The 26,456-nt window shown below is 39.4% G+C and overlaps 1 protein-coding gene across 1 annotated transcript in view; it reads right to left on the reverse strand.

Annotated features, from left to right (window-relative positions):
- The window catches only part of TTC24 (tetratricopeptide repeat domain 24), a 65,009-nt gene that overhangs the window by 25,433 nt on the left and 13,120 nt on the right, over positions 1-26,456 (reverse strand). The window contains exons 4-6 of the mRNA XM_082275252.1: positions 22,386-22,514; positions 18,147-18,268; positions 15,857-15,979 (exon numbers count right to left, since the gene is read on the reverse strand). Coding sequence (XP_082131378.1) covers positions 15,857-15,979; positions 18,147-18,268; positions 22,386-22,514 — 374 coding nt within the window. The remainder of the gene's footprint in view (positions 1-15,856; positions 15,980-18,146; positions 18,269-22,385; positions 22,515-26,456) is intronic.

Here is a 26,456-nt window from a genome sequence, read left to right on the forward strand (position 1 = left end):
AGGATATATTAATATGTTAACTTGCTCACCTAGGTCATATTGTAGGTTAGCTGGGAAAAGGGGTTCAAGATGCCCAAATCGTCCAATGCGAGCCGGGACAAACAGAGCCTTCCTCCAACAAATCCTACAGAGGGATCAGGGTCCCTCTGATGATATAGGGTGGATCGGACCTCTTCCAAGTATACCCCAATGATTATTTATCTCATTATTCAGTGCAGATGGATGCCCCCCATATATTAATATGGAGGTGCTGACAAAAATTGGCACGGTAGTAAAGGGTAAAATGTATCAGCCCAGATAGCTCTGCAAAGCTGGTATAGGAACAAAATATAAAAAAAGAGAACAATATTAGGAAAATATTGTGGCTAAACAGCCAAAAAGAAAGGGATTACTATGTAGCAAATCAAAGTTCCTTTGTTGTTGTTGCTCACCTATATCAGAGGTAGATACCGCATGGAGGTCCGAGTGCCGATGCCTGCGGCACAGTTTGCCGCTGCTATCGGCGTGCTCGCCTCGTGGGCTGTTAAATAGGAAGAGATCCCACCGGAAATGCGACGCTAGCAGCGTCATAACGTCACTTCCGGTGCGGGCGAAATGCATCTGCGTCACTACCGGAGTGGCAAAAGATGGTACTGCAGCCAGGGAGGCGGTGCGCACTAATCCCATTATTGGGAGAGGAGCAAACGCCCGTGGGGGGGCGTATCTCCTCTGCTTTGCGCCCGAATCCACCCAATGTGGGGAAAGCTCATAAACGACCGGGCTCACATTGGGACAACCCGACATCAGCAGAACCCTATAAAACAAAATAGAGAAAAAAAAAAACACATAATAGGTTGTTAATAAATCCCACATTACTAGACAACAGAGAAAAAAAAAACTGCTTACAAGGGACCAACTAAATAAACGTTGTTAATCCCTATATGCTGAGTTGGCAAGAGGAATATCTCTCATTCATGATATACCAATAATTGAGACCATAATTATAAACTATTAGCAAAAGATATTTTGCTAACTAAACCAAAAATGTTAGAAGGAAAAAAAAAAAAAAAAAAAAAAAAAAAAAAAAAAAATTAAATAATAAATATTAATGATTAACCATTAAAACATTAAAGGACGTGTGAGTATAACCCACGTTATTTTTTTGGGGTAGACTTGTAATAAATGAGGAAAAAAAAAAAAAAAGGGGGGGGGGAGAAAAGGGAAAGGGAAAAGAAGGAAAATTAGATATTTCATATAGAGGAGGATATTTCAGGAAATATATTCAGAGAAATGGTTTATATGACACTGCTGTGTTCAAACCCGGCCATTTTGTGGCCTGTTGGTTAAAGATCCATTTTGCCTCCCTCTGGAGGATGATCTTGTCGGTATTGCCACCTCGTGGGTTGCTGTTTATCACTTCTAAGACCGAGAAGGAGACCATATGGGGGTCGAAACTGTGGTTGAGACCAACATGTTTGCATATAGGGGTAAATATAAGTCCTACTTCTAGATAATACAGATGGTCGTATATCCTTTGCCAAAATTTTCTTTTTGTTTTCCCTATATAGAAAGCTCCACATCTACATGTGGCTAGGTAAACAACCCCCTCGGTCTGACATGTAGCTGAAAATTTAGGCCTTAAGGTTCCTCCACGTGGCAGGGGAAGAGTGTTGCCCTCCCTTACCCACGGGCATTGATCACAAACTCCACACCTATGTGTCCCTAGTTTACTTTCAGGATCCATAGGGGCGGGAGGCCTATAGTGACTATGAACAAGTGAGTCGCCCAGGGATTTGGCCTTTCTAAAGACCAGTTCTGGTCTAGGTCTGACATACTTAGATATTGTTAAATCATCAGTTAGAAAATGCCAGTTTTTGGACAAAATAGAACGGATTTCTTGATGATGACTGTTATAGGTAGTTATCATTTTAGTAGTGGGAGAGGGTTCCTGTTTTTTAGGAGTGTAAATGAGGTCCTCTCTGTTTTGTGATTTGGCCTTCTGATAGGCTTTTTTTAGAACCCTGTTGCTGTACCCCCTCAATTTGAGTCGTTTTTTCAGGGCCCCTGCCTCCCTCTCAAAGTCCTCCTCCCTCCCGCAGTTACGGCGGATCCTTAAATATTGACAATAAGGAATGTTACGTATTAGTGGTTTAGGATGGCCACTCTGAAAGTGCAGAATGGTGTTACCGGCTGTATCCTTACGGTACAGGGAAGTGAATAAGGTTCCATCGGGAGATAGGTGTATGTAGGTGTCTAAGAAAGAGATCACCGATTTGCTGTGCTGCATGGTAAACTTTAGGTTAAATTGATTAACTGAGATGAAATGCATGAACTCCATGAGCTGTTCATACGATCCCGTCCACACCACCAGGACGTCATCAATATATCTCTTCCAAAAGAGAATATATTCGAAAAAGGGTGACGCCTCCTCGTCCGAGAACAGGTAGCGCTCCCATCCCCCCAGGTACAGGTTGGCATACGATGGGGCACATGCCGTCCCCATCGCTACCCCCTGCACCTGGAGGAATGTTTCGTCGTTAAAGGTAAATAAATTTGAGTTCAGAATGAACTCAAGAAGTTGCAATACAAAATCAGTACGAACCCAATTGGAGCGCTCCTGTTCTCGGAGGAAGGAGGACGCCACCTCAAGACCTCGAGTATGAGGTATTGAGGAATAGAGTGCCTCAATGTCAATTGCTACCAGCAATGACTGTGAGGGCACAACCATCCCTTCAACAACTTTGAGTAGTTCTACCGTGTCTTTTAAGTAGGATGGTAAACTGGCCACCAATGGGCGCAGTTGACTGTCAACATACCGGCTTGCCATTTCCGATATGCTGCCAATACCAGATACAATTGGACGTCCTGGTGGTGGGACGGTTTTCTTATGGATCTTGGGGATGGAGTAAAATGTAGGCGTAATCGGCCATTTAACCAATAAATATTCAAATAACTCTTTGTCAATCACATTGTTGTAAGCAGCATTAGAAATTAAGGCATGAAACTCAGCATTTTTTGTGGTGATCAATGTCTCAGACACCCTAGAATACCACTCCTCATTGGAGAGGATGGCCATACACATATCAATATATTGATCACGATCCATGACGACCACATTGCCACCCTTGTCCGAGGGTTTGATGACAATGTGGTCGTCATGGATCAAGCGATCAAGAGCTCGCCGCTGCGGGGGGGACAGATTGGACTCGAGATGGGAGGAGGGGACAAGGTTTTCAAAGTCCTTTGTTGTTTGCTTCAGAAAGGCCCAGACTGCTGGGCAAGTTTGTAGACTTGGAAAATTAGTAGATTTGGCTCTAAATTGGGGTTCAGAGGGGGGCTCAGGTTCCTCATCAGATGAAGGTGGAGAATCAGGGTCATTTATAGGTCCTCCACTTTCATCTAGAAGTTGGATCAATATTTTTAGCATTTTAAAATCATTGATTTTGAAACCTTTGTAGGGATCCTCGTGTGTTCCATCTTTATCGCGTTTCTTTTGATTCTTATCGAATAAGTATTTATAGGTGAGATTTCTCGCGAAAAGATGGAGGTCCTTTGTGATTTCAAATTTATTGACCCTTTCTAGTGGACAGAAGCCTAACCCCAGCCTAAGAATGTCCAGTTCATCAGCAGTTAGTTGCCGAGATGATAAGTTGACAACATCTAATCCGAGAGGGGAGGTGCCGGTTTTATCAGGTGTATGTCCAATGTACCTGTTTTCTTGTTTCCCAGCGCCTGCTGTCCGTTGGGACCTGCAGGAGCTGGGATAAGGCCTAAAGGGGCCTCAATGGGTAAACTTGTTTGTTTATTTTTAGGTTTGGTTCCAGTGTTGGAAGATGTTTGAGACGGGTCCATCTCTGTATTGAACATAGAGTACTGATTATGCTCTGTTCTAGACCCATATATATTTGTTAAGCCCCTATCAGTATGGGGAAGCTGTTTAGGTTTCGGTGTCGTTTCATGTGGCGACACCGACCTTTTTTGAGGTTTTTCCTGTTGGAAGTCCATGCGGTTCAGTCCTCCCCTTGAGGATGGTCTGCCCCGCTTTGGCTTGCCCCTCTGTGCTTGATTAGTACTTTTGTAAGACGAGGCTGAGGATGACAAGGAGGCTTCGGATTCTGTTCTAACAATATTATTGTTGTAGTTAGTATTTCTAGGAAAATTTTGTCTATTCCTTTTTTGCCAGTTCATTTTATTCCATTTGTAAGCTGTACCGCTTGCAAAGGCTAATCTATCTTTCATATATTTAAAGTCCTTTTTACCAATGATTTCTTTGTTAAATCGTTCTAGAAATTGAGTTAACTCTTGCTCTTTTCTAATAAAATCCGTAGTTTGTGAAGCTGGTTTGTTGGTTTGAAGCAAACCAATCTCCTTGTCAACCTCTTCTAAGTCTTTTGAATATTTGTTTTTCAAAAGTTGCATCATTTTTGCTGAGCAGGCTGTGAGATTATTTTCCCACTGTTCACGGAAAATAGGGTCAAGAATTTCAAACGAAGGAAAAACCTGGATACGCAAACCAATTGGGTTGACTTCATCTCTTAGGTATTTATCAAAATACCTGATGTGCCAACCCAAGTTGGACTTGCGTTCCATAAGTTTCTTTAATTTTTGGAAATATACCTCCATAGTTATATCATTAGGGGCGTATGTTGTACATGTCTGCTGAATAGAATCCAAGAATTTCTCCCAGGCAGGACCTGTTAATTGTGCCATGATGAAATGTTAAGAAGAAAGTCCCTCTCTATATAAAACGGAAGAAAGAAAGAGAGAAAAAAAAAAAAAAAAAAGGGGGGAGGGAAGGGGGAGGGGGGGAAAAAAGGGGCTACCAAAATTGTAAATAGGGTTTTAGCCTGAATGAGAGATATTTAGTACATATATATATATGTTAACTTGCCTAAAGAGACTCTGCATATTAACATCAATTACCAAAATTTTTAGAAATTAGTAAACTTAATTTTGTACACCATGTGTATATATGTGTATATAGTCTCATCCGCAATGTATGAGGAGGAGACCAATAATTTTAAACCACACATGGGTCAAAAATAGATAGATGTACCAGATTGTCTGAGATCAGGGAATTCCCTGAGTCGACTTTCTGGTACATATAAATGTATTTCAGCAAAGAAATAAACAAGGATGGAAACAAATTCCAAGTGATGAAACTAGTTAAAGATCACACTGTATAGTTAGTGGGTTCTTCACCCCGGGAAAATATCAATTTGGGAAAATAGAGAAATACAGTTGATCATAGACCTTACTACCAAGCCCGCATCCTAATTGTAAGATATATCGAAGAGTAGGGAACAGGGAGATGGAATTACCATGCAATCACCGGGTTGTGGGATAGAGGCCCAGGTGATACTCCCAGTAGGAGGGGGAAATGGACTTTGAAGGGCTGGTATAGTAGTGAACAACAAAGGGATTAAAAATATAATATTTTATTCAAAAAGACAATACATCATTAAAAACATACACAAAAATACATGGACATATTTGGCATATGTATCACAAACTTGACTTATCCATGTAGTAACATTGAGATGTGGCTATGGTTGGTTCGACGCGTTTCGCCTGATTGAAACAATTAGCTTCTTCAGGAACCAAAAAAGTTCTAGGCAACAATGGCCTCTGATGTAGATATTAACAGAAAAGAAGAAAAAACAAAAATTATAAAGGAACACATCATGTGTACATATAGTCAACAAACTATGCCTTTGACAGTTAGTATCAAGGCAGGTATACAAGGATATATTAATATGTTAACTTGCTCACCTAGGTCATATTGTAGGTTAGCTGGGAAAAGGGGTTCAAGATGCCCAAATCGTCCAATGCGAGCCGGGACAAACAGAGCCTTCCTCCAACAAATCCTACAGAGGGATCAGGGTCCCTCTGATGATATAGGGTGGATCGGACCTCTTCCAAGTATACCCCAATGATTATTTATCTCATTATTCAGTGCAGATGGATGCCCCCCATATATTAATATGGAGGTGCTGACAAAAATTGGCACGGTAGTAAAGGGTAAAATGTATCAGCCCAGATAGCTCTGCAAAGCTGGTATAGGAACAAAATATAAAAAAAGAGAACAATATTAGGAAAATATTGTGGCTAAACAGCCAAAAAGAAAGGGATTACTATGTAGCAAATCAAAGTTCCTTTGTTGTTGTTGCTCACCTATATCAGAGGTAGATACCGCATGGAGGTCCGAGTGCCGATGCCTGCGGCACAGTTTGCCGCTGCTATCGGCGTGCTCGCCTCGTGGGCTGTTAAATAGGAAGAGATCCCACCGGAAATGCGACGCTAGCAGCGTCATAACGTCACTTCCGGTGCGGGCGCAATGCATCTGCGTCACTACCGGAGTGGCAAAAGATGGTACTGCAGCCAGGGAGGCGGTGCGCACTAATCCCATTATTGGGAGAGGAGCAAACGCCCGTGGGGGGGCGTATCTCCTCTGCTTTGCGCCCGAATCCACCCAATGTGGGGAAAGCTCATAAACGACCGGGCTCACATTGGGACAACCCGACATCAGCAGAACCCTATAAAACAAAATAGAGAAAAAAAAAACACATAATAGGTTGTTAATAAATCCCACATTACTAGACAACAGAGAAAAAAAACTGCTTACAAGGGACCAACTAAATAAACGTTGTTAATCCCTATATGCTGAGTTGGCAAGAGGAATATCTCTCATTCATGATATACCAATAATTGAGACCATAATTATAAACTATTAGCAAAATAGCGCTACCTGTTCTCGGACGAGGAGGCGTCACCCTTTTTCGAATATATTCTCTTTTGGAAGAGATATATTGATGACGTCCTGGTGGTGTGGACGGGATCGTATGAACAGCTCATGGAGTTCATGCATTTCATCTCAGTTAATCAATTTAACCTAAAGTTTACCATGCAGCACAGCAAATCGGTGATCTCTTTCTTAGACACCTACATACACCTATCTCCCGATGGAACCTTATTCACTTCCCTGTACCGTAAGGATACAGCCGGTAACACCATTCTGCACTTTCAGAGTGGCCATCCTAAACCACTAATACGTAACATTCCTTATTGTCAATATTTAAGGATCCGCCGTAACTGCGGGAGGGAGGAGGACTTTGAGAGGGAGGCAGGGGCCCTGAAAAAACGACTCAAATTGAGGGGGTACAGCAACAGGGTTCTAAAAAAAGCCTATCAGAAGGCCAAATCACAAAACAGAGAGGACCTCATTTACACTCCTAAAAAACAGGAACCCTCTCCCACTACTAAAATGATAACTACCTATAACAGTCATCATCAAGAAATCCGTTCTATTTTGTCCAAAAACTGGCATTTTCTAACTGATGATTTAACAATATCTAAGTATGTCAGACCTAGACCAGAACTGGTCTTTAGAAAGGCCAAATCCCTGGGCGACTCACTTGTTCATAGTCACTATAGGCCTCCCGCCCCTATGGATCCTGAAAGTAAACTAGGGACACATAGGTGTGGAGTTTGTGATCAATGCCCGTGGGTAAGGGAGGGCAACACTCTTCCCCTGCCACGTGGAGGAACCTTAAGGCCTAAATTTTCAGCTACATGTCAGACCGAGGGGGTTGTTTACCTAGCCACATGTAGATGTGGAGCTTTCTATATAGGGAAAACAAAAAGAAAATTTTGGCAAAGGATATACGACCATCTGTATTATCTAGAAGTAGGACTTATATTTACCCCTATATGCAAACATGTTGGTCTCAACCACAGTTTCGACCCCCATATGGTCTCCTTCTCGGTCTTAGAAGTGATAAACAGCAACCCACGAGGTGGCAATACCGACAAGATCATCCTCCAGAGGGAGGCAAAATGGATCTTTAACCAACAGGCCACAAAATGGCCGGGTTTGAACACAGCAGTGTCATATAAACCATTTCTCTGAATATATTTCCTGAAATATCCTCCTCTATATGAAATATCTAATTTTCCTTCTTTTCCCTTTCCCTTTTCTCCCCCCCCCCCCTTTTTTTTTTTTTTTTTTTTTTTTTTTTTTTTTTCCTCATTTATTACAAGTCTACCCCAAAAAAATAACGTGGGTTATACTCACACGTCCTTTAATGTTTTAATGGTTAATCATTAATATTTATTATTTAATTTTTTTTTTTTTTTTTTTTTTTTTTTCCTTCTAACATTTTTGGTTTAGTTAGCAAAATATCTTTTGCTAATAGTTTATAATTATGGTCTCAATTATTGGTATATCATGAATGAGAGATATTCCTCTTGCCAACTCAGCATATAGGGATTAACAACGTTTATTTAGTTGGTCCCTTGTAAGCAGTTTTTTTTCTCTGTTGTCTAGTAATGTGGGATTTATTAACAACCTATTATGTGTTTTTTTTTTCTCTATTTTGTTTTATAGGGTTCTGCTGATGTCGGGTTGTCCCAATGTGAGCCCGGTCGTTTATGAGCTTTCCCCACATTGGGTGGATTCGGGCGCAAAGCAGAGGAGATACGCCCCCCCACGGGCGTTTGCTCCTCTCCCAATAATGGGATTAGTGCGCACCGCCTCCCTGGCTGCAGTACCATCTTTTGCCACTCCGGTAGTGACGCAGATGCATTGCGCCCGCACCGGAAGTGACGTTATGACGCTGCTAGCGTCGCATTTCCGGTGGGATCTCTTCCTATTTAACAGCCCACGAGGCGAGCACGCCGATAGCAGCGGCAAACTGTGCCGCAGGCATCGGCACTCGGACCTCCATGCGGTATCTACCTCTGATATAGGTGAGCAACAACAACAAAGGAACTTTGATTTGCTACATAGTAATCCCTTTCTTTTTGGCTGTTTAGCCACAATATTTTCCTAATATTGTTCTCTTTTTTTATATTTTGTTCCTATACCAGCTTTGCAGAGCTATCTGGGCTGATACATTTTACCCTTTACTACCGTGCCAATTTTTGTCAGCACCTCCATATTAATATATGGGGGGCATCCATCTGCACTGAATAATGAGATAAATAATCATTGGGGTATACTTGGAAGAGGTCCGATCCACCCTATATCATCAGAGGGACCCTGATCCCTCTGTAGGATTTGTTGGAGGAAGGCTCTGTTTGTCCCGGCTCGCATTGGACGATTTGGGCATCTTGAACCCCTTTTCCCAGCTAACCTACAATATGACCTAGGTGAGCAAGTTAACATATTAATATATCCTTGTATACCTGCCTTGATACTAACTGTCAAAGGCATAGTTTGTTGACTATATGTACACATGATGTGTTCCTTTATAATTTTTGTTTTTTCTTCTTTTCTGTTAATATCTACATCAGAGGCCATTGTTGCCTAGAACTTTTTTGGTTCCTGAAGAAGCTAATTGTTTCAATCAGGCGAAACGCGTCGAACCAACCATAGCCACATCTCAATGTTACTACATGGATAAGTCAAGTTTGTGATACATATGCCAAATATGTCCATGTATTTTTGTGTATGTTTTTAATGATGTATTGTCTTTTTGAATAAAATATTATATTTTTAATCCCTTTGTTGTTCACTACTATACCAGCCCTTCAAAGTCCATTTCCCCCTCCTACTGGGAGTATCACCTGGGCCTCTATCCCACAACCCGGTGATTGCATGGTAATTCCATCTCCCTGTTCCCTACTCTTCGATATATCTTACAATTAGGATGCGGGCTTGGTAGTAAGGTCTATGATCAACTGTATTTCTCTATTTTCCCAAATTGATATTTTCCCGGGGTGAAGAACCCACTAACTATACAGTGTGATCTTTAACTAGTTTCATCACTTGGAATTTGTTTCCATCCTTGTTTATTTCTTTGCTGAAATACATTTATATGTACCAGAAAGTCGACTCAGGGAATTCCCTGATCTCAGACAATCTGGTACATCTATCTATTTTTGACCCATGTGTGGTTTAAAATTATTGGTCTCCTCCTCATACATTGCGGATGAGACTATATACACATATATACACATGGTGTACAAAATTAAGTTTACTAATTTCTAAAAATTTTGGTAATTGATGTTAATATGCAGAGTCTCTTTAGGCAAGTTAACATATATATATATGTACTAAATATCTCTCATTCAGGCTAAAACCCTATTTACAATTTTGGTAGCCCCTTTTTTCCCCCCCTCCCCCTTCCCTCCCCCCTTTTTTTTTTTTTTTTTTTTTTTTTTTTTTTTTTTTTTTCTCTCTTTCTTTCTTCCGTTTTATATAGAGAGGGACTTTCTTCTTAACATTTCATCATGGCACAATTAACAGGTCCTGCCTGGGAGAAATTCTTGGATTCTATTCAGCAGACATGTACAACATACGCCCCTAATGATATAACTATGGAGGTATATTTCCAAAAATTAAAGAAACTTATGGAACGCAAGTCCAACTTGGGTTGGCACATCAGGTATTTTGATAAATACCTAAGAGATGAAGTCAACCCAATTGGTTTGCGTATCCAGGTTTTTCCTTCGTTTGAAATTCTTGACCCTATTTTCCGTGAACAGTGGGAAAATAATCTCACAGCCTGCTCAGCAAAAATGATGCAACTTTTGAAAAACAAATATTCAAAAGACTTAGAAGAGGTTGACAAGGAGATTGGTTTGCTTCAAACCAACAAACCAGCTTCACAAACTACGGATTTTATTAGAAAAGAGCAAGAGTTAACTCAATTTCTAGAACGATTTAACAAAGAAATCATTGGTAAAAAGGACTTTAAATATATGAAAGATAGATTAGCCTTTGCAAGCGGTACAGCTTACAAATGGAATAAAATGAACTGGCAAAAAAGGAATAGACAAAATTTTCCTAGAAATACTAACTACAACAATAATATTGTTAGAACAGAATCCGAAGCCTCCTTGTCATCCTCAGCCTCGTCTTACAAAAGTACTAATCAAGCACAGAGGGGCAAGCCAAAGCGGGGCAGACCATCCTCAAGGGGAGGACTGAACCGCATGGACTTCCAACAGGAAAAACCTCAAAAAAGGTCGGTGTCGCCACATGAAACGACACCGAAACCTAAACAGCTTCCCCATACTGATAGGGGCTTAACAAATATATATGGGTCTAGAACAGAGCATAATCAGTACTCTATGTTCAATACAGAGATGGACCCGTCTCAAACATCTTCCAACACTGGAACCAAACCTAAAAATAAACAAACAAGTTTACCCATTGAGGCCCCTTTAGGCCTTATCCCAGCTCCTGCAGGTCCCAACGGACAGCAGGCGCTGGGAAACAAGAAAACAGGTACATTGGACATACACCTGATAAAACCGGCACCTCCCCTCTCGGATTAGATGTTGTCAACTTATCATCTCGGCAACTAACTGCTGATGAACTGGACATTCTTAGGCTGGGGTTAGGCTTCTGTCCACTAGAAAGGGTCAATAAATTTGAAATCACAAAGGACCTCCATCTTTTCGCGAGAAATCTCACCTATAAATACTTATTCGATAAGAATCAAAAGAAACGCGATAAAGATGGAACACACGAGGATCCCTACAAAGGTTTCAAAATCAATGATTTTAAAATGCTAAAAATATTGATCCAACTTCTAGATGAAAGTGGAGGACCTATAAATGACCCTGATTCTCCACCTTCATCTGATGAGGAACCTGAGCCCCCCTCTGAACCCCAATTTAGAGCCAAATCTACTAATTTTCCAAGTCTACAAACTTGCCCAGCAGTCTGGGCCTTTCTGAAGCAAACAACAAAGGACTTTGAAAACCTTGTCCCCTCCTCCCATCTCGAGTCCAATCTGTCCCCCCCGCAGCGGCGAGCTCTTGATCGCTTGATCCATGACGACCACATTGTCATCAAACCCTCGGACAAGGGTGGCAATGTGGTCGTCATGGATCGTGATCAATATATTGATATGTGTATGGCCATCCTCTCCAATGAGGAGTGGTATTCTAGGGTGTCTGAGACATTGATCACCACAAAAAATGCTGAGTTTCATGCCTTAATTTCTAATGCTGCTTACAACAATGTGATTGACAAAGAGTTATTTGAATATTTATTGGTTAAATGGCCGATTACGCCTACATTTTACTCCATCCCCAAGATCCATAAGAAAACCGTCCCACCACCAGGACGTCCAATTGTATCTGGTATTGGCAGCATATCGGAAATGGCAAGCCGGTATGTTGACAGTCAACTGCGCCCATTGGTGGCCAGTTTACCATCCTACTTAAAAGACACGGTAGAACTACTCAAAGTTGTTGAAGGGATGGTTGTGCCCTCACAGTCATTGCTGGTAGCAATTGACATTGAGGCACTCTATTCCTCAATACCTCATACTCGAGGTCTTGAGGTGGCGTCCTCCTTCCTCCGAGAACAGGAGCGCTCCAATTGGGTTCGTACTGATTTTGTATTGCAACTTCTTGAGTTCATTCTGAACTCAAATTTATTTACCTTTAACGACGAAACATTCCTCCAGGTGCAGGGGGTAGCGATGGGGACGGCATGTGCCCCATCGTATGCCAACCTGTACCTGGGGGGATGGGAGCGCTACCTGTTCTCGGACGAGGAGGCGTCACCCTTTTTCGAATATATTCTCTTTTGGAAGAGATATATTGATGACGTCCTGGTGGTGTGGACGGGATCGTATGAACAGCTCATGGAGTTCATGCATTTCATCTCAGTTAATCAATTTAACCTAAAGTTTACCATGCAGCACAGCAAATCGGTGATCTCTTTCTTAGACACCTACATACACCTATCTCCCGATGGAACCTTATTCACTTCCCTGTACCGTAAGGATACAGCCGGTAACACCATTCTGCACTTTCAGAGTGGCCATCCTAAACCACTAATACGTAACATTCCTTATTGTCAATATTTAAGGATCCGCCGTAACTGCGGGAGGGAGGAGGACTTTGAGAGGGAGGCAGGGGCCCTGAAAAAACGACTCAAATTGAGGGGGTACAGCAACAGGGTTCTAAAAAAAGCCTATCAGAAGGCCAAATCACAAAACAGAGAGGACCTCATTTACACTCCTAAAAAACAGGAACCCTCTCCCACTACTAAAATGATAACTACCTATAACAGTCATCATCAAGAAATCCGTTCTATTTTGTCCAAAAACTGGCATTTTCTAACTGATGATTTAACAATATCTAAGTATGTCAGACCTAGACCAGAACTGGTCTTTAGAAAGGCCAAATCCCTGGGCGACTCACTTGTTCATAGTCACTATAGGCCTCCCGCCCCTATGGATCCTGAAAGTAAACTAGGGACACATAGGTGTGGAGTTTGTGATCAATGCCCGTGGGTAAGGGAGGGCAACACTCTTCCCCTGCCACGTGGAGGAACCTTAAGGCCTAAATTTTCAGCTACATGTCAGACCGAGGGGGTTGTTTACCTAGCCACATGTAGATGTGGAGCTTTCTATATAGGGAAAACAAAAAGAAAATTTTGGCAAAGGATATACGACCATCTGTATTATCTAGAAGTAGGACTTATATTTACCCCTATATGCAAACATGTTGGTCTCAACCACAGTTTCGACCCCCATATGGTCTCCTTCTCGGTCTTAGAAGTGATAAACAGCAACCCACGAGGTGGCAATACCGACAAGATCATCCTCCAGAGGGAGGCAAAATGGATCTTTAACCAACAGGCCACAAAATGGCCGGGTTTGAACACAGCAGTGTCATATAAACCATTTCTCTGAATATATTTCCTGAAATATCCTCCTCTATATGAAATATCTAATTTTCCTTCTTTTCCCTTTCCCTTTTCTCCCCCCCCCCCCCTTTTTTTTTTTTTTCCTCATTTATTACAAGTCTACCCCAAAAAAATAACGTGGGTTATACTCACACGTCCTTTAATGTTTTAATGGTTAATCATTAATATTTATTATTTAATTTTTTTTTTTTTTTTTCCTTCTAACATTTTTGGTTTAGTTAGCAAAATATCTTTTGCTAATAGTTTATAATTATGGTCTCAATTATTGGTATATCATGAATGAGAGATATTCCTCTTGCCAACTCAGCATATAGGGATTAACAACGTTTATTTAGTTGGTCCCTTGTAAGCAGTTTTTTTTCTCTGTTGTCTAGTAATGTGGGATTTATTAACAACCTATTATGTGTTTTTTTTTTCTCTATTTTGTTTTATAGGGTTCTGCTGATGTCGGGTTGTCCCAATGTGAGCCCGGTCGTTTATGAGCTTTCCCCACATTGGGTGGATTCGGGCGCAAAGCAGAGGAGATACGCCCCCCCACGGGCGTTTGCTCCTCTCCCAATAATGGGATTAGTGCGCACCGCCTCCCTGGCTGCAGTACCATCTTTTGCCACTCCGGTAGTGACGCAGATGCATTGCGCCCGCACCGGAAGTGACGTTATGACGCTGCTAGCGTCGCATTTCCGGTGGGATCTCTTCCTATTTAACAGCCCACGAGGCGAGCACGCCGATAGCAGCGGCAAACTGTGCCGCAGGCATCGGCACTCGGACCTCCATGCGGTATCTACCTCTGATATAGGTGAGCAACAACAACAAAGGATCTTTGATTTGCTACATAGTAATCCCTTTCTTTTTGGCTGTTTAGCCACAATATTTTCCTAATATTGTTCTCTTTTTTTATATTTTGTTCCTATACCAGCTTTGCAGAGCTATCTGGGCTGATACATTTTACCCTTTACTACCGTGCCAATTTTTGTCAGCACCTCCATATTAATATATGGGGGGCATCCATCTGCACTGAATAATGAGATAAATAATCATTGGGGTATACTTGGAAGAGGTCCGATCCACCCTATATCATCAGAGGGACCCTGATCCCTCTGTAGGATTTGTTGGAGGAAGGCTCTGTTTGTCCCGGCTCGCATTGGACGATTTGGGCATCTTGAACCCCTTTTCCCAGCTAACCTACAATATGACCTAGGTGAGCAAGTTAACATATTAATATATCCTTGTATACCTGCCTTGATACTAACTGTCAAAGGCATAGTTTGTTGACTATATGTACACATGATGTGTTCCTTTATAATTTTTGTTTTTTCTTCTTTTCTGTTAATATCTACATCAGAGGCCATTGTTGCCTAGAACTTTTTTGGTTCCTGAAGAAGCTAATTGTTTCAATCAGGCGAAACGCGTCGAACCAACCATAGCCACATCTCAATGTTACTACATGGATAAGTCAAGTTTGTGATACATATGCCAAATATGTCCATGTATTTTTGTGTATGTTTTTAATGATGTATTGTCTTTTTGAATAAAATATTATATTTTTAATCCCTTTGTTGTTCACTACTATACCAGCCCTTCAAAGTCCATTTCCCCCTCCTACTGGGAGTATCACCTGGGCCTCTATCCCACAACCCGGTGATTGCATGGTAATTCCATCTCCCTGTTCCCTACTCTTCGATATATCTTACAATTAGGATGCGGGCTTGGTAGTAAGGTCTATGATCAACTGTATTTCTCTATTTTCCCAAACATATATATATATATATATATATATATATATATACATATACACACACACATTATATTATTTTATATTATATTACATTTAGAATATATCAATTATCTATTATATTCATCTATAGTTATAGATTTATAATAAATATATTTAGATTAAATTATTTTATATAACATTTATAATTAATCAATTATCTATAATAATATTTTTTAATAATAGAATTAGTATTTATAGATAATAGAATAATTATGTATGTATATATTCTATCTATCTATCTATCTATCTATCTATCTATCTATCTATCTATCTATCTATCTATCTATCTATCTATCTATCTATCTATCTATCTATCTATCTATCTATCTATCTATCTATCTATCTATCTATCTATCTATCTATCTATCCACACACACATACTGTAGACGAGCAATGTTTAGTAGTTGTATATTTTTGGGGTGAGTTACCAGTGGCACAGGTGGTGGTGGTATGGCGCCACCCTGAATTGGGTGTCTGTTGAAGGACAGTTTGTACTGAAGCGCGTCGGTCAGCTTGTTCACGATCCTCTCCTGTGCATCGTTGGAGGCTTCCTGCAACAGAACACCTTGGAATCAGTCTGACCATAAACCAGTTGCCGGTGACCTTTTCCCCCCAAACCTAGCCACACACATTAATATCTGATTGCACAATCCCACTGCCATGATCTGCCTGCATTGCCTAGAGAAGCACAGAGACCCGGTGATGGCATCACCCTAAAGAGTAACTGACCTCACTTTTTTATGCATTTTGGGATCAGGTCAGTAATGGTTAAAAACACCATCAGTTGTTTTTTTTTTTGCTTTCCCAGATACATAATAGGAAGTGAGAGAAGGGAGTGAAATTCTCGGTGTCCTCACTGGGGGAGATTTCCCTTCACTTCCTATAACTGGAAATGGGAGGAAGTCCCACCAAAGTGAGGGAAATCCCTGGTTGTCACAAGAACGAGTGTCCCCATTGGAAGATTTTTTTCTTCTCTTCCTGTCCTGGTGACAACCCTTACATTTTGGATTTTCCATCAATTTTTGTCCCAGTGTCAAAGGTCACCAGGACAGACAGAGAGGGAGAATCTTCCCGGAGGGGAGCAAGAAAAACCTGACGGGGGGTTTACCCACCTGACCTTACGGGGGTTTTACCAAACACAAAAATAAACTTTTTTGTAAGGAATCGTTGCAAAAAAAAACAAGTTTAACCTAAAATAAAGGCCCTGTTAAAAAAAACAAAAACAAACAATATACCTCAAAAGAAAAAAAGAAATAAACCCCTCCCCCTCCCAAAAAAAAAAAAAAAAAGAAGAAAAAAACACAATAGAATTGTAAGCTCTAAGGAGCAGGGCCCTCCGATTCCTCCTGTATTAAAGTGTATTGTATTTGTACTGTCTACTCTCAAAACAATTTTAAAGGCACCCACACAGCAAAAAAAAAAAAAAATACATACCACCCCCCCCCCTCAACCCCCCAAAAAAGTACAGTGAAACAAAAAAACACTTTTTTTTTAAAGGAAGCTTTGCAGCAAAAAAAGGCAGTTTAACCTAAAATAAAAAAAAAAAAAAAAAAAACACAGTTTTTTAGGACCTAAAAGAAAGGTCCTGTTAAAATGAAAAAAAAAGAAAATATATATATATATATACCTTAAAAGAAGAAAAACCCCTCCCCCTTCAAAAAAAAAAAGAAGAAAAAAACACAATAGAAAAAAAAAACAACAATTTTAAAGCAAATCAGTTTCACCTAAAATAAAGCTCATATCGAAATAAAAAAAAGACAATATACCCCCAAAAAAATACCCCAACCCCCCAAAAAAGTACAGTGAAACAAAAAAAAAACCTTTTTTTTTTTTTTTTTAAAGGAAGCTTTAAAAAAGGCAGTTTAACCTAAAATTAAGGTCCTATTAAAAAAACAAAAAAAAAAAAAAACAGTTTAACATAAAATAAAGGTCCTGTTAAAATTAAAAAAAAATATATATATATTATATATATATATACCTCAAAAGAAGAAAATAAATAAACCCCTCCCCCTCCAAAAAAAAAAAGAAAAGAAAAAAACACAATAGAAAAAAGAAAACTATTTTAAAGGCACCCATACAGCAAAAAAAAAAGTCAGTTTAACCAAAAATTAAGCTCATATTGAAATAAAAAAGTCAATTTACTCCAAAATAAATACCCCCCTCCCCTCCCAAAAAAAAAAAAAAAAAGTACAGTGAAACAAAATAAAAACACATTTTTAAAGGAAGCTTTAAAAACAAACATTTTTTTTTTTTTTTTTTTAGGAAGCTTGCAGCAGTTTACCCTAAAATACAGGCCCTATAAAAAATAAGATGAAAAAATAAACCCCAAAGTACCACTAATGACACAAAAGCCAACTTTCTATTTTATTTATTTTTTTAAGGAAGCTTTGCAGTCAGTTTAACCTACAATATAGGTCACATTACCAAAAACCAAAGAAGTTTAAAAAAATAAAAAAAAAGCAAGACTTGAAAAAAAAAAAAAAAAAAAAAAAGCAATAACCAAAAAGCGTTCTCCATCCAAACCCAAAAAAAAAAAAAAAAGATTTTTGGCTTTAGGGTATCTATCCCCATCCGTTCTCCATCCAAAACCAAAAAAAAAAAAAGATTTTTGGCTTTAAATATGTATATTTTTTATTCTATTTTTGCCTCTCTAGTCTATTGGTATTTACAGAGTCCTATCAGCTCGGCCGGGCCATCAGCGAGCCGCGGAGATCTAACCTTGGCTTTGGAGACTAAGGCCAGGGCCTGCTTGTAGTACAGGACGGCCTTCTCCGGATCGCCCAGACGGAATTTGGCTGCTCCGAGTCCTTCGCACGCCTGCCACTGACCGTGGACATCATCTGGTGGAGGAGAAGAAGCCGGATCAGTACAGAAGAGCAACAAGAGCGCACAAAGCCTTCAAAGAGGACCTGTCCTAAATGTAATGTGCTGGTGCCCAATTAGGACCACCAGCCCTGAAGGACTGTACTGTGGTTATTAGTGAAGCCGTCACCTACAAGCAGCACTGTAAAGCTGCAGAGAAGAGGAAACATAATAAAAATCATTCTATACATTTTTAAAAGTGATTGTTTAATCCGCCCTGGCTTGATTCTCTAGGGATACAGCAAATCTTATTCAGAATATGGCAAACACGAACTTGGAGGTGAATCCATTGAAGTAGAAAATAATTGCCCCCACCCCCTTCCCATAAAAAGGAGTTAAAAAACACAAAAGAAAAAATACTCACAAGAAAAAAAATATACCCCAAAATAAATGAACCCCCCCCGAAAAAAAAAAAAGAAGTTATAAAACGCAAAAGAGGAAAAAAAAACTAAATACTAAAAAGAAAAAAATACCCCAAATTAAATGAACCACCCCCCCACTCCCCCCCCGCCAAAAAAAAAATGGAGTTATAAAACACAAAAGAGGAGAAAAAAACCAAAATGCTCAAAAGAGAAATAAATACCCCAAATTAAATGAACCACCCCCCCCCCCCCAAAAAAAAGGAGTTATAAAACACAAAAGAGGAAAAACAAAATACTTCAAATTAAATGAACCCCCCCAAATATTAAAGAAGTTATAAAACATAAAAGAGGAAAAAAATACCAAAAGAGAAAAAATACCCCAAAATGAAATTAACTATCCCCCCACCCCCCTCCCAAAAAAAACTAAAAAAAAATTCAGAAAAGAAGAAATATACTTAAACAAAAAAAAATACAGTTTAACCTAAAATAAAGGCTTATAAAAATAACATAAAAAAAAAACAAAATACCACTATCGACACAAAAATCCACTTTTTATTTATTTATTTATTCATTTTTATAAGGAGGCCTTGCAGCAAGACAGTTTAACCCTAAGCAAAGATCATATCCAAATGAAAAATACCCCATATTAAATGAACCCCCCCCCCCATATTAAATGAACCCCCCCCCCCCCCGAAAAAAAAAACACAAAAGAGGAAGAAAAAATACTCAAAAGAAATAAAAATACCCCAAATTAAATGAACCCCGCCCAAACACAAAAAGTTAAATAAAATCCATAAAAGAAAAAATACACTAAAGCAAACAAACAAACAAAAAAAAGGACAGTTTAACCTTAAATAAAGGCTTATAAAAATACCATTAAAAAAAACAAACCCCAAAATACCACTATGGACACAAAAATCTACTTGTTATTTATTTATTTATTTAATTTTTTTTTTTTTACCTAAAATAAAGGCTTATAAAAATAACATAAAAAAACAAAATACCACTATTGACACAAAAATCCACTTTTTATTTATTTATTCATTTTTATAAGGAGGCCGTGCAGCAAGACAGTTTAACCCTAAGCAAAGATCATATCAAAATTAAAACAATATAACCCTAAAAAGTTAACTCCTCAAAAGAAAAAAAAATCCCCTGGAAAAAAAAAGCCTTGCAGCAAATAAAGCAGTTTGATCTATAATAAAATATAAAATAAATGACCCCCCTCCCATAAAAAATACCCTGAAAAAAAACCCCTCCCGTAAAAATACCCTGAAAAAAAAAACGTTTTAAAAAGAAAGCAAACAAAACAAAACAAAACAAAACAAAAAAAGACAGTTTAACCTTAAATAAAATAAAAACAATAAATAATACCACTACTGACACAAAACCCACTTTTTTTTTTTTAAGGGAAAGCCCTGCAGCAATAAAATCAATTTAACCTACACTATAAGTAATATCAACCTAAAATAAAAAAACAGCAAACACCCTGAAAGAAATTAAAACCCTACAGTACCAACCCTAAAACAAAAACTCACTTTTTTTTAAGTAAAGAAAAGAGAAAGAAAATGCATTAAAATAAAGCTGTTTAACTTAAAATTAAAGTCCTATCAACATAAAACAAAGTAAAAATTACAAAGTATTTAGAAAAAAACCCCCAAAAAAATAGCCCCTGAACCAGAAAAAAATATTATGGACGGGACAGCAGCTTAAAGTGACTGGTGCCCTAAAAAAAAAAAACAAAACAAAATAAAATAAAAGACAAGAAAAGCCCCCAATAATTAAAATAAAAAAGGCGTCATTGCCCAAAGAGCTAGCAGTCAGAATTAAAGTATAAAATAAAAGACTCTTGGACATACATCTCAAGGATCAGAACATTCAGGGGTATGTGAGATGATTACAGCCACACACACCTACACAGGTTGAACTGGATGGACTATTGTCTTTATTCAACCTCACCTACTATGTAACTATGTAATCCTAACTGACCATTATCCAGCTCTATGAACTTTGTCGCCTTTCCCTATGCTTTACCTTCCAACACACTGACACCATGTCCCCCTGTTTTATATTGGAGGGTCTGGAATATCCAAAATGTCTTATATTGGCCCCTCTAGGGCAGCTTGGATGGAATAGAAAGGGGGCTTGTATTCCATTCTTAATTTGGAGAAAATTCCTTACTTCCTGTGGTGTCACGATGACAGCAAGTGGAAGAACTTTATCCAGAACTGGGGTGGGGGGGGGGGGGGGGGTTTCTCAGATATGCCTACATTTCCTACCGACCTTCATTACAGGTTCTCTTTAAAAAGGCTTTAAGAAAGAAAAATGACTAAAAAAAAAAAAAAAAGATTTTGTTTCCTTTAAATGATATATATATATATATATATATATATATATATATATATATATATATATATATATATATATGTAATTTAAAGGAAACAAAATCTTTTTTTATATATATATATATATATACATGGTGGGGTAGTTCCATAATTAAAAAAAAAAAACAATAAAACGTGCTGCGCAGGATGTGATGAATCTAATTTAAACAATCAGTGATATAAATATATATAAATATAGATATATAAATATATAATAAATAATATATCAACTCATTCATATAATGTGAACACGCACAAGATGATATCATTAAAGAATGCATAAAAATTGTGATTTTAATCGTTGCCCGCATCCTCCACCAAAAAAAACAAAAATTGTGATTTTGATTGTTGCCCGCATCCTCCACCAAAAAAAAAAAATGTGATTTTAATCGTTGCCCGCATCCTCCACCAAAAAAAAACAAAAAAATTGTGATTTTATTCGTTGCCCGCATCCTCCACCAAAAAAAAACACAAAAAATTGTGATTTTAATTGTTGCCCGCATCCTCCACCAAAAAAAAAAAAATTTGTGATTTTAATCGTTGCCCGCATCCTCCACCAAAAAAAAAAAAATAAAATTGTGATTTTAATCATTGCCCGCATCCTCCACCAAAAAAAAACAAAAAATTGTGATTTTAGCAATGAACAATAATAGCAAATTCTGTAGTGAATAATTGTGACAAATTGATGAAGGATAATAAGTGATCCCGATCAATGATGCTATTAAACAATCCGTTAGATGTTTAATAGCACTGGTGATTAGAATCACTTATTATATTTTATTAATTTGTCACAATTATTCACTACAGAATTTGCTTTTATTGTTCATCGATAAAATCACAATTTTTTTTTTTTTTGGTGGAGGATGCGGGCAACGATTAAAATCACAACTTTTATGCATTCTTAATGATATCTTCATGTGCATGTTCACATCATATGAATGAGTTATATGAATATATTACTATATACATTATATGAATATTATTTATTATATATTTATATATCACTGATTGTATAAATTGATTCATCCTGCGCAGCACTTTTTATTGATTTATTTTTTCTTTTTTTTTTTTTTTTTTTTAGTTATTTACACTGACCTTTTTTTTTTTTTTTTTTAGTTATTTACACTGACCTTTTTTTTTTTTTCTTTTATTTTGTAGTTATTAACACTGACCTTTTTTTTTTTTTTTTTTTTGTTTTTTACACTGACCGATTGGGGAGTGAATAGCACAAGCTGCAGTTTTAAAAACATAATAGCTCATAGGATTATTATTTTATTATAGTTCCATAATTAGTACAGAGTGAGCTGGAATCCCCCTTAAAGTGTCATACCCACCCTAAGAAGACCTACCTGAATCTTTAAACGCTTGCAGAGAGTGGAGGTAATTCTCTGCCGCCGCCTCGTGGTCGCTGAGCTGGCTCAGGGCGTACGCCAGATTGCCGAAACATTGTCCTTGAGCTCTGCGATTACCAAGCATGCCTGGCGATAAACACAACACCGTCTGACCTGACATCCATTCATAGAAACAACCTACCTACAGATAAACCTTCGGAAATAGCAACCAATCAGATGCAACCTTGCATTATACAGATAGAACAATAAATGGTAATTTTCTGATTGCCGGCTCTGGATTGGTGCATTTATATTTTTGAAATAAGCCTGTTTATGGAGATTGCGTGTAGGCTATTGGTGATTCTTTGGTGCCATCTAGTGGACGTTTTTCATATTTACATGTGTTGCATTGGCATTCCAGGCCTCCTGCCCTCACCTATCTATAAAACTGCATGTGCTCCCATTGTGGGGACCCAGAAGTCAGGTAGGGACTACAGACAATGTAGTGTCTTGACGGAGGCCTGTAGCTTACGCATGTATTTGAAAATGTGTGCAGACTAAACCCCTGTTTTTAACCGGTTGCCGACCACACTCTGTGTATTTACTGTGTGGCTCTCCCAGGCAAACCGACGTAGGTATGCGTCAGGTGCACGCCTGCAGCTAGGGTGCGAGCGCGTGCTGGCACTCGCCAGCGGGGACTCCGATGCACGGGGCAGGCGGCTCTGATTGCCGCCTGATGCCCGCGATCGTTCCCCAATGAGAGAGAGAACGACGGTCGGCTGTTGTAAACACAGCTGACCATTCTCCTCCCTGCAATGATCACAGAGCGCCTGTGATCCTTCTATATAGGATTACAGGTCTCTGTGATCATTTCACAAGCCCTGCCCCCATACAGTTAGAAACACTCCCCTAGGCTCACATTTAACCCCTTGATCACCCACAGTGATATCCCCTTCCCTGCCAGTGTCATTATTACAGTGACAGTGCATATTTTTAGCACTGATTACTGTAGTAATGTCACTGGTACCCCCAAAAGTGTCAAAAATGTCATTTAGGGGTCCGATCTGTCCGCCTCAATGTCACAGTTCCGCTAAAAATCGCAGATCGTCGCCATTACTAGTAAAAAAAAAAATGACATAAATCTTTCCCATAGTTAGTAGACGCAATCACTTTTGCGCAAACCAATCAAAATATTTTATATTTTATATTGCATTTTTTTTTTTTACCAAAAATATGTAGAAGAAAACAAATTGGCCTAAAATTTAAAAAAAATTTGATTTTTATTTTTTTTTTTTTTGGGGAATGTTATATAGCAGAATGTGAAAAATATTGTTTTTTTTTTTTTTCAGAATTCTCGCTCTTTATAATTTATAGCGCAAAAAATAAAAATCGCACAGGTGATCAAATACCACCAAAAGAAAGCTCTTTTTGTGGGGGAAAAAGGACATCAATTTTATTTGGGTACAGCGTCGCACGACCGCGCAATTTTCCGTTAAAGTAACGCAGTGCCGAATCGCAAAATATGGCCTGGTCATTAAGTGGGTAAAACCGTCCTGTCCAGGAGTGGTTAATATCAATATAAAATTGTTAATTGTTAATATTAAATCATATTAATTATATGAACATATAACATTCCTATAATATAGCATTATATATTATTAGAATGATACATTATTTTTACATTAATCATTTCAAACTTTTGTTGTTATGGGCAATCTTAGGAATATAAGAACACCATCACCCCATCCCATGCTGCTGATCTCTGCTTCCTTCAAAGGTTTTGCTGGCTGAAAAACCTTCAGCATGCGACCCTTGAGGGAGCGTTGGACGCCTGGTCCTCCTGTGCATTGTGTGGTCCCATCTGCCTGCCCCTTGAATCAAGAGCATGTCCTATAGCAGCCATTCTCAACCTTTTCAACAAAGAGGAACCCTTGAAATAATGTCCAGGTCTCAGGGAACCCCTGCTAGAAATGACTATATTTATAACTCATGATACATTAGTGTGATGGTCAGTGGGATGAATGCTCCTTACACTTGTGGACATTGGGAAGGATTACCCTCCTTACAGATAGCTAAGAAGATCAATGGTGTCAGGGGGAACTTATCTGAGAGGCAATAATTGCTCATTGCTCAAGGAACCCCTAGCAATCTCTGGAGGAACCCCTAGCAATCTCTGGAGGAACCTCTAGCAACCTCTGGAGGAACCCCTAGCAACCTCTGGAGGAACCCCTAGCAACCTCTGGAGGAACCCCGAGCAACCTCTGGAGGAACCCCTAGCAACCTCTGGAGGAACCCTAGGGTTCCACAGAACCCTGGTTGAGAAACACTGATCTAGTACAAACTTTTCAACACAGAGGAACCCTTTAAATAATTTTCAGGTCTCAGGGAACCCCTGCTAAAAATCACTATATTTACAACTCACAATAAATTCCTGTGATGGTCAGTGGGATGAATGCTCCTTACACTTGTGGCCATTGGGAAGAATTACCTTCTTCCAGATAGCTAAAAAGTTCAATGGTGTCAGGGGGAACTTATCTGAGAGGCAGAAATTGCTCATTGCTCAAGGAACCCCTAGCAACCTCTGGAGGAACCCCTAGAAACCTCTGGAGGAACCCCTAGAAACCTCTGGAGGAACCCCTAGCAACCTCTGGAGGAACCCCTAGCAACCTCTGGAGGAACCCCTAGCAACCTCTGGAGGAACCTCTAGCAACCTCTGGAGGAACCCCTAGCAACCTCTGGAGGAACCTCTAGCAATCTCTGGAGGAACCCCTAGCAATCTCTGGAGGAACCCCTAGAAATCTCTGGAGGAACCCCTAGCAACCTCTGGAGGAACCCCTAGAAATCTCTGGAGGAACCCCTAGCAACCTCTGGAGGAACCCCTAGCAACCTCTGGAGGAACCCCTAGAAATCTCTGGAGGAACCCCTAGCAACCTCTACAGTTCCACAGAACCCTGGTTGAGAAACACTGATCTAGTACAACCATTTCAACACAGAGGAACCCTTGAAATAATTTTCAGGGCTCAGGGAACCCCTGCTGAAAATGACTATATTTACAACCCATGATACATCAGTGCGATGGTCCATGGGATGAATGCCCCTTACACTTGTGGACACTGGGAAGAATTACCATCTTCCAGATAGTTAAAAAGATCAATGGTGTCAGGGGGAACTCATCTGAGAGGCAGAAATTGCTCATTGCTTAAGGAACCCCTAGCAACCTCTGGAGGAACCCCTAGCAACCTCTGGAGGAACCTCTAGCAACCTCTGGAGGAACCCCTAGAAACCTCTGGAGGAACCTCTAGAAACCCCTGGAGGAACCCTAGGGTTCCACAAAACCCTGGTTGAGAAACACTGATCTAGTACAACCTTTTCAACACAGAGGAACCCTTCAAATTATTTTCAGGTCTCAGGGAACTCTGGCTAAAAATGTCTATATTTACAACCCATGATACATCAGTGCGATGGTCAGTGGGATGAATGTTCCTTACACTTGTGGACATTGGGAAGAATGACCTTCTTCCAGATAGCTAAAAAGATCAATGGTGTCAGGGGGAATTATCTGAGAGGCAGAAATTGCTCATTTCTCAAGGAACCCCTAGCAACCTCTGGAGGATCCCCTAGGGTTCCATGGAACTCTGGTTGAGAACCACTGTCCTATAGTGTCCTAGGAGCCGATGGATGGAACCACAAAGGTATCACATCAAGACGGCAGAAGCTGGCAGCGTCTGCATTGGTAGCGATAAGTATTAAAGTGCATCTCTAGTTTTGGATGGAGTGTGGAAGAGTTGGACCCTCTACCTAGTTTTTATTGCTGTCTGTGGGGAGATTCACCCTCTCTATGACTGCCTTTTGACCATATCAGCAAGAAAGTGGGGCGAATTCCAAAATGTTAGAGTTGTCACCAGAACATTAGGTACAGGAAAATCTTCCAAAGGGCACCCCTGTTCTGGGGTCAACTGTCTAAGAGGAGAAATCTCCTAAATTCCTGTTGAGTCTCAGGGACAGAAAATAAGGGGAAATGTTCTTGGTACACAGATGGCATTAACACACCAAAAATTAATGCGGAAGCTTGAATGAGCCTTTATAGTG

Source organism: Pelophylax lessonae (genome assembly GCF_965119305.1).
Source record: "Pelophylax lessonae genome assembly, chromosome: 13".
Taxonomy (NCBI): Eukaryota; Metazoa; Chordata; class Amphibia; order Anura; family Ranidae; genus Pelophylax; species Pelophylax lessonae.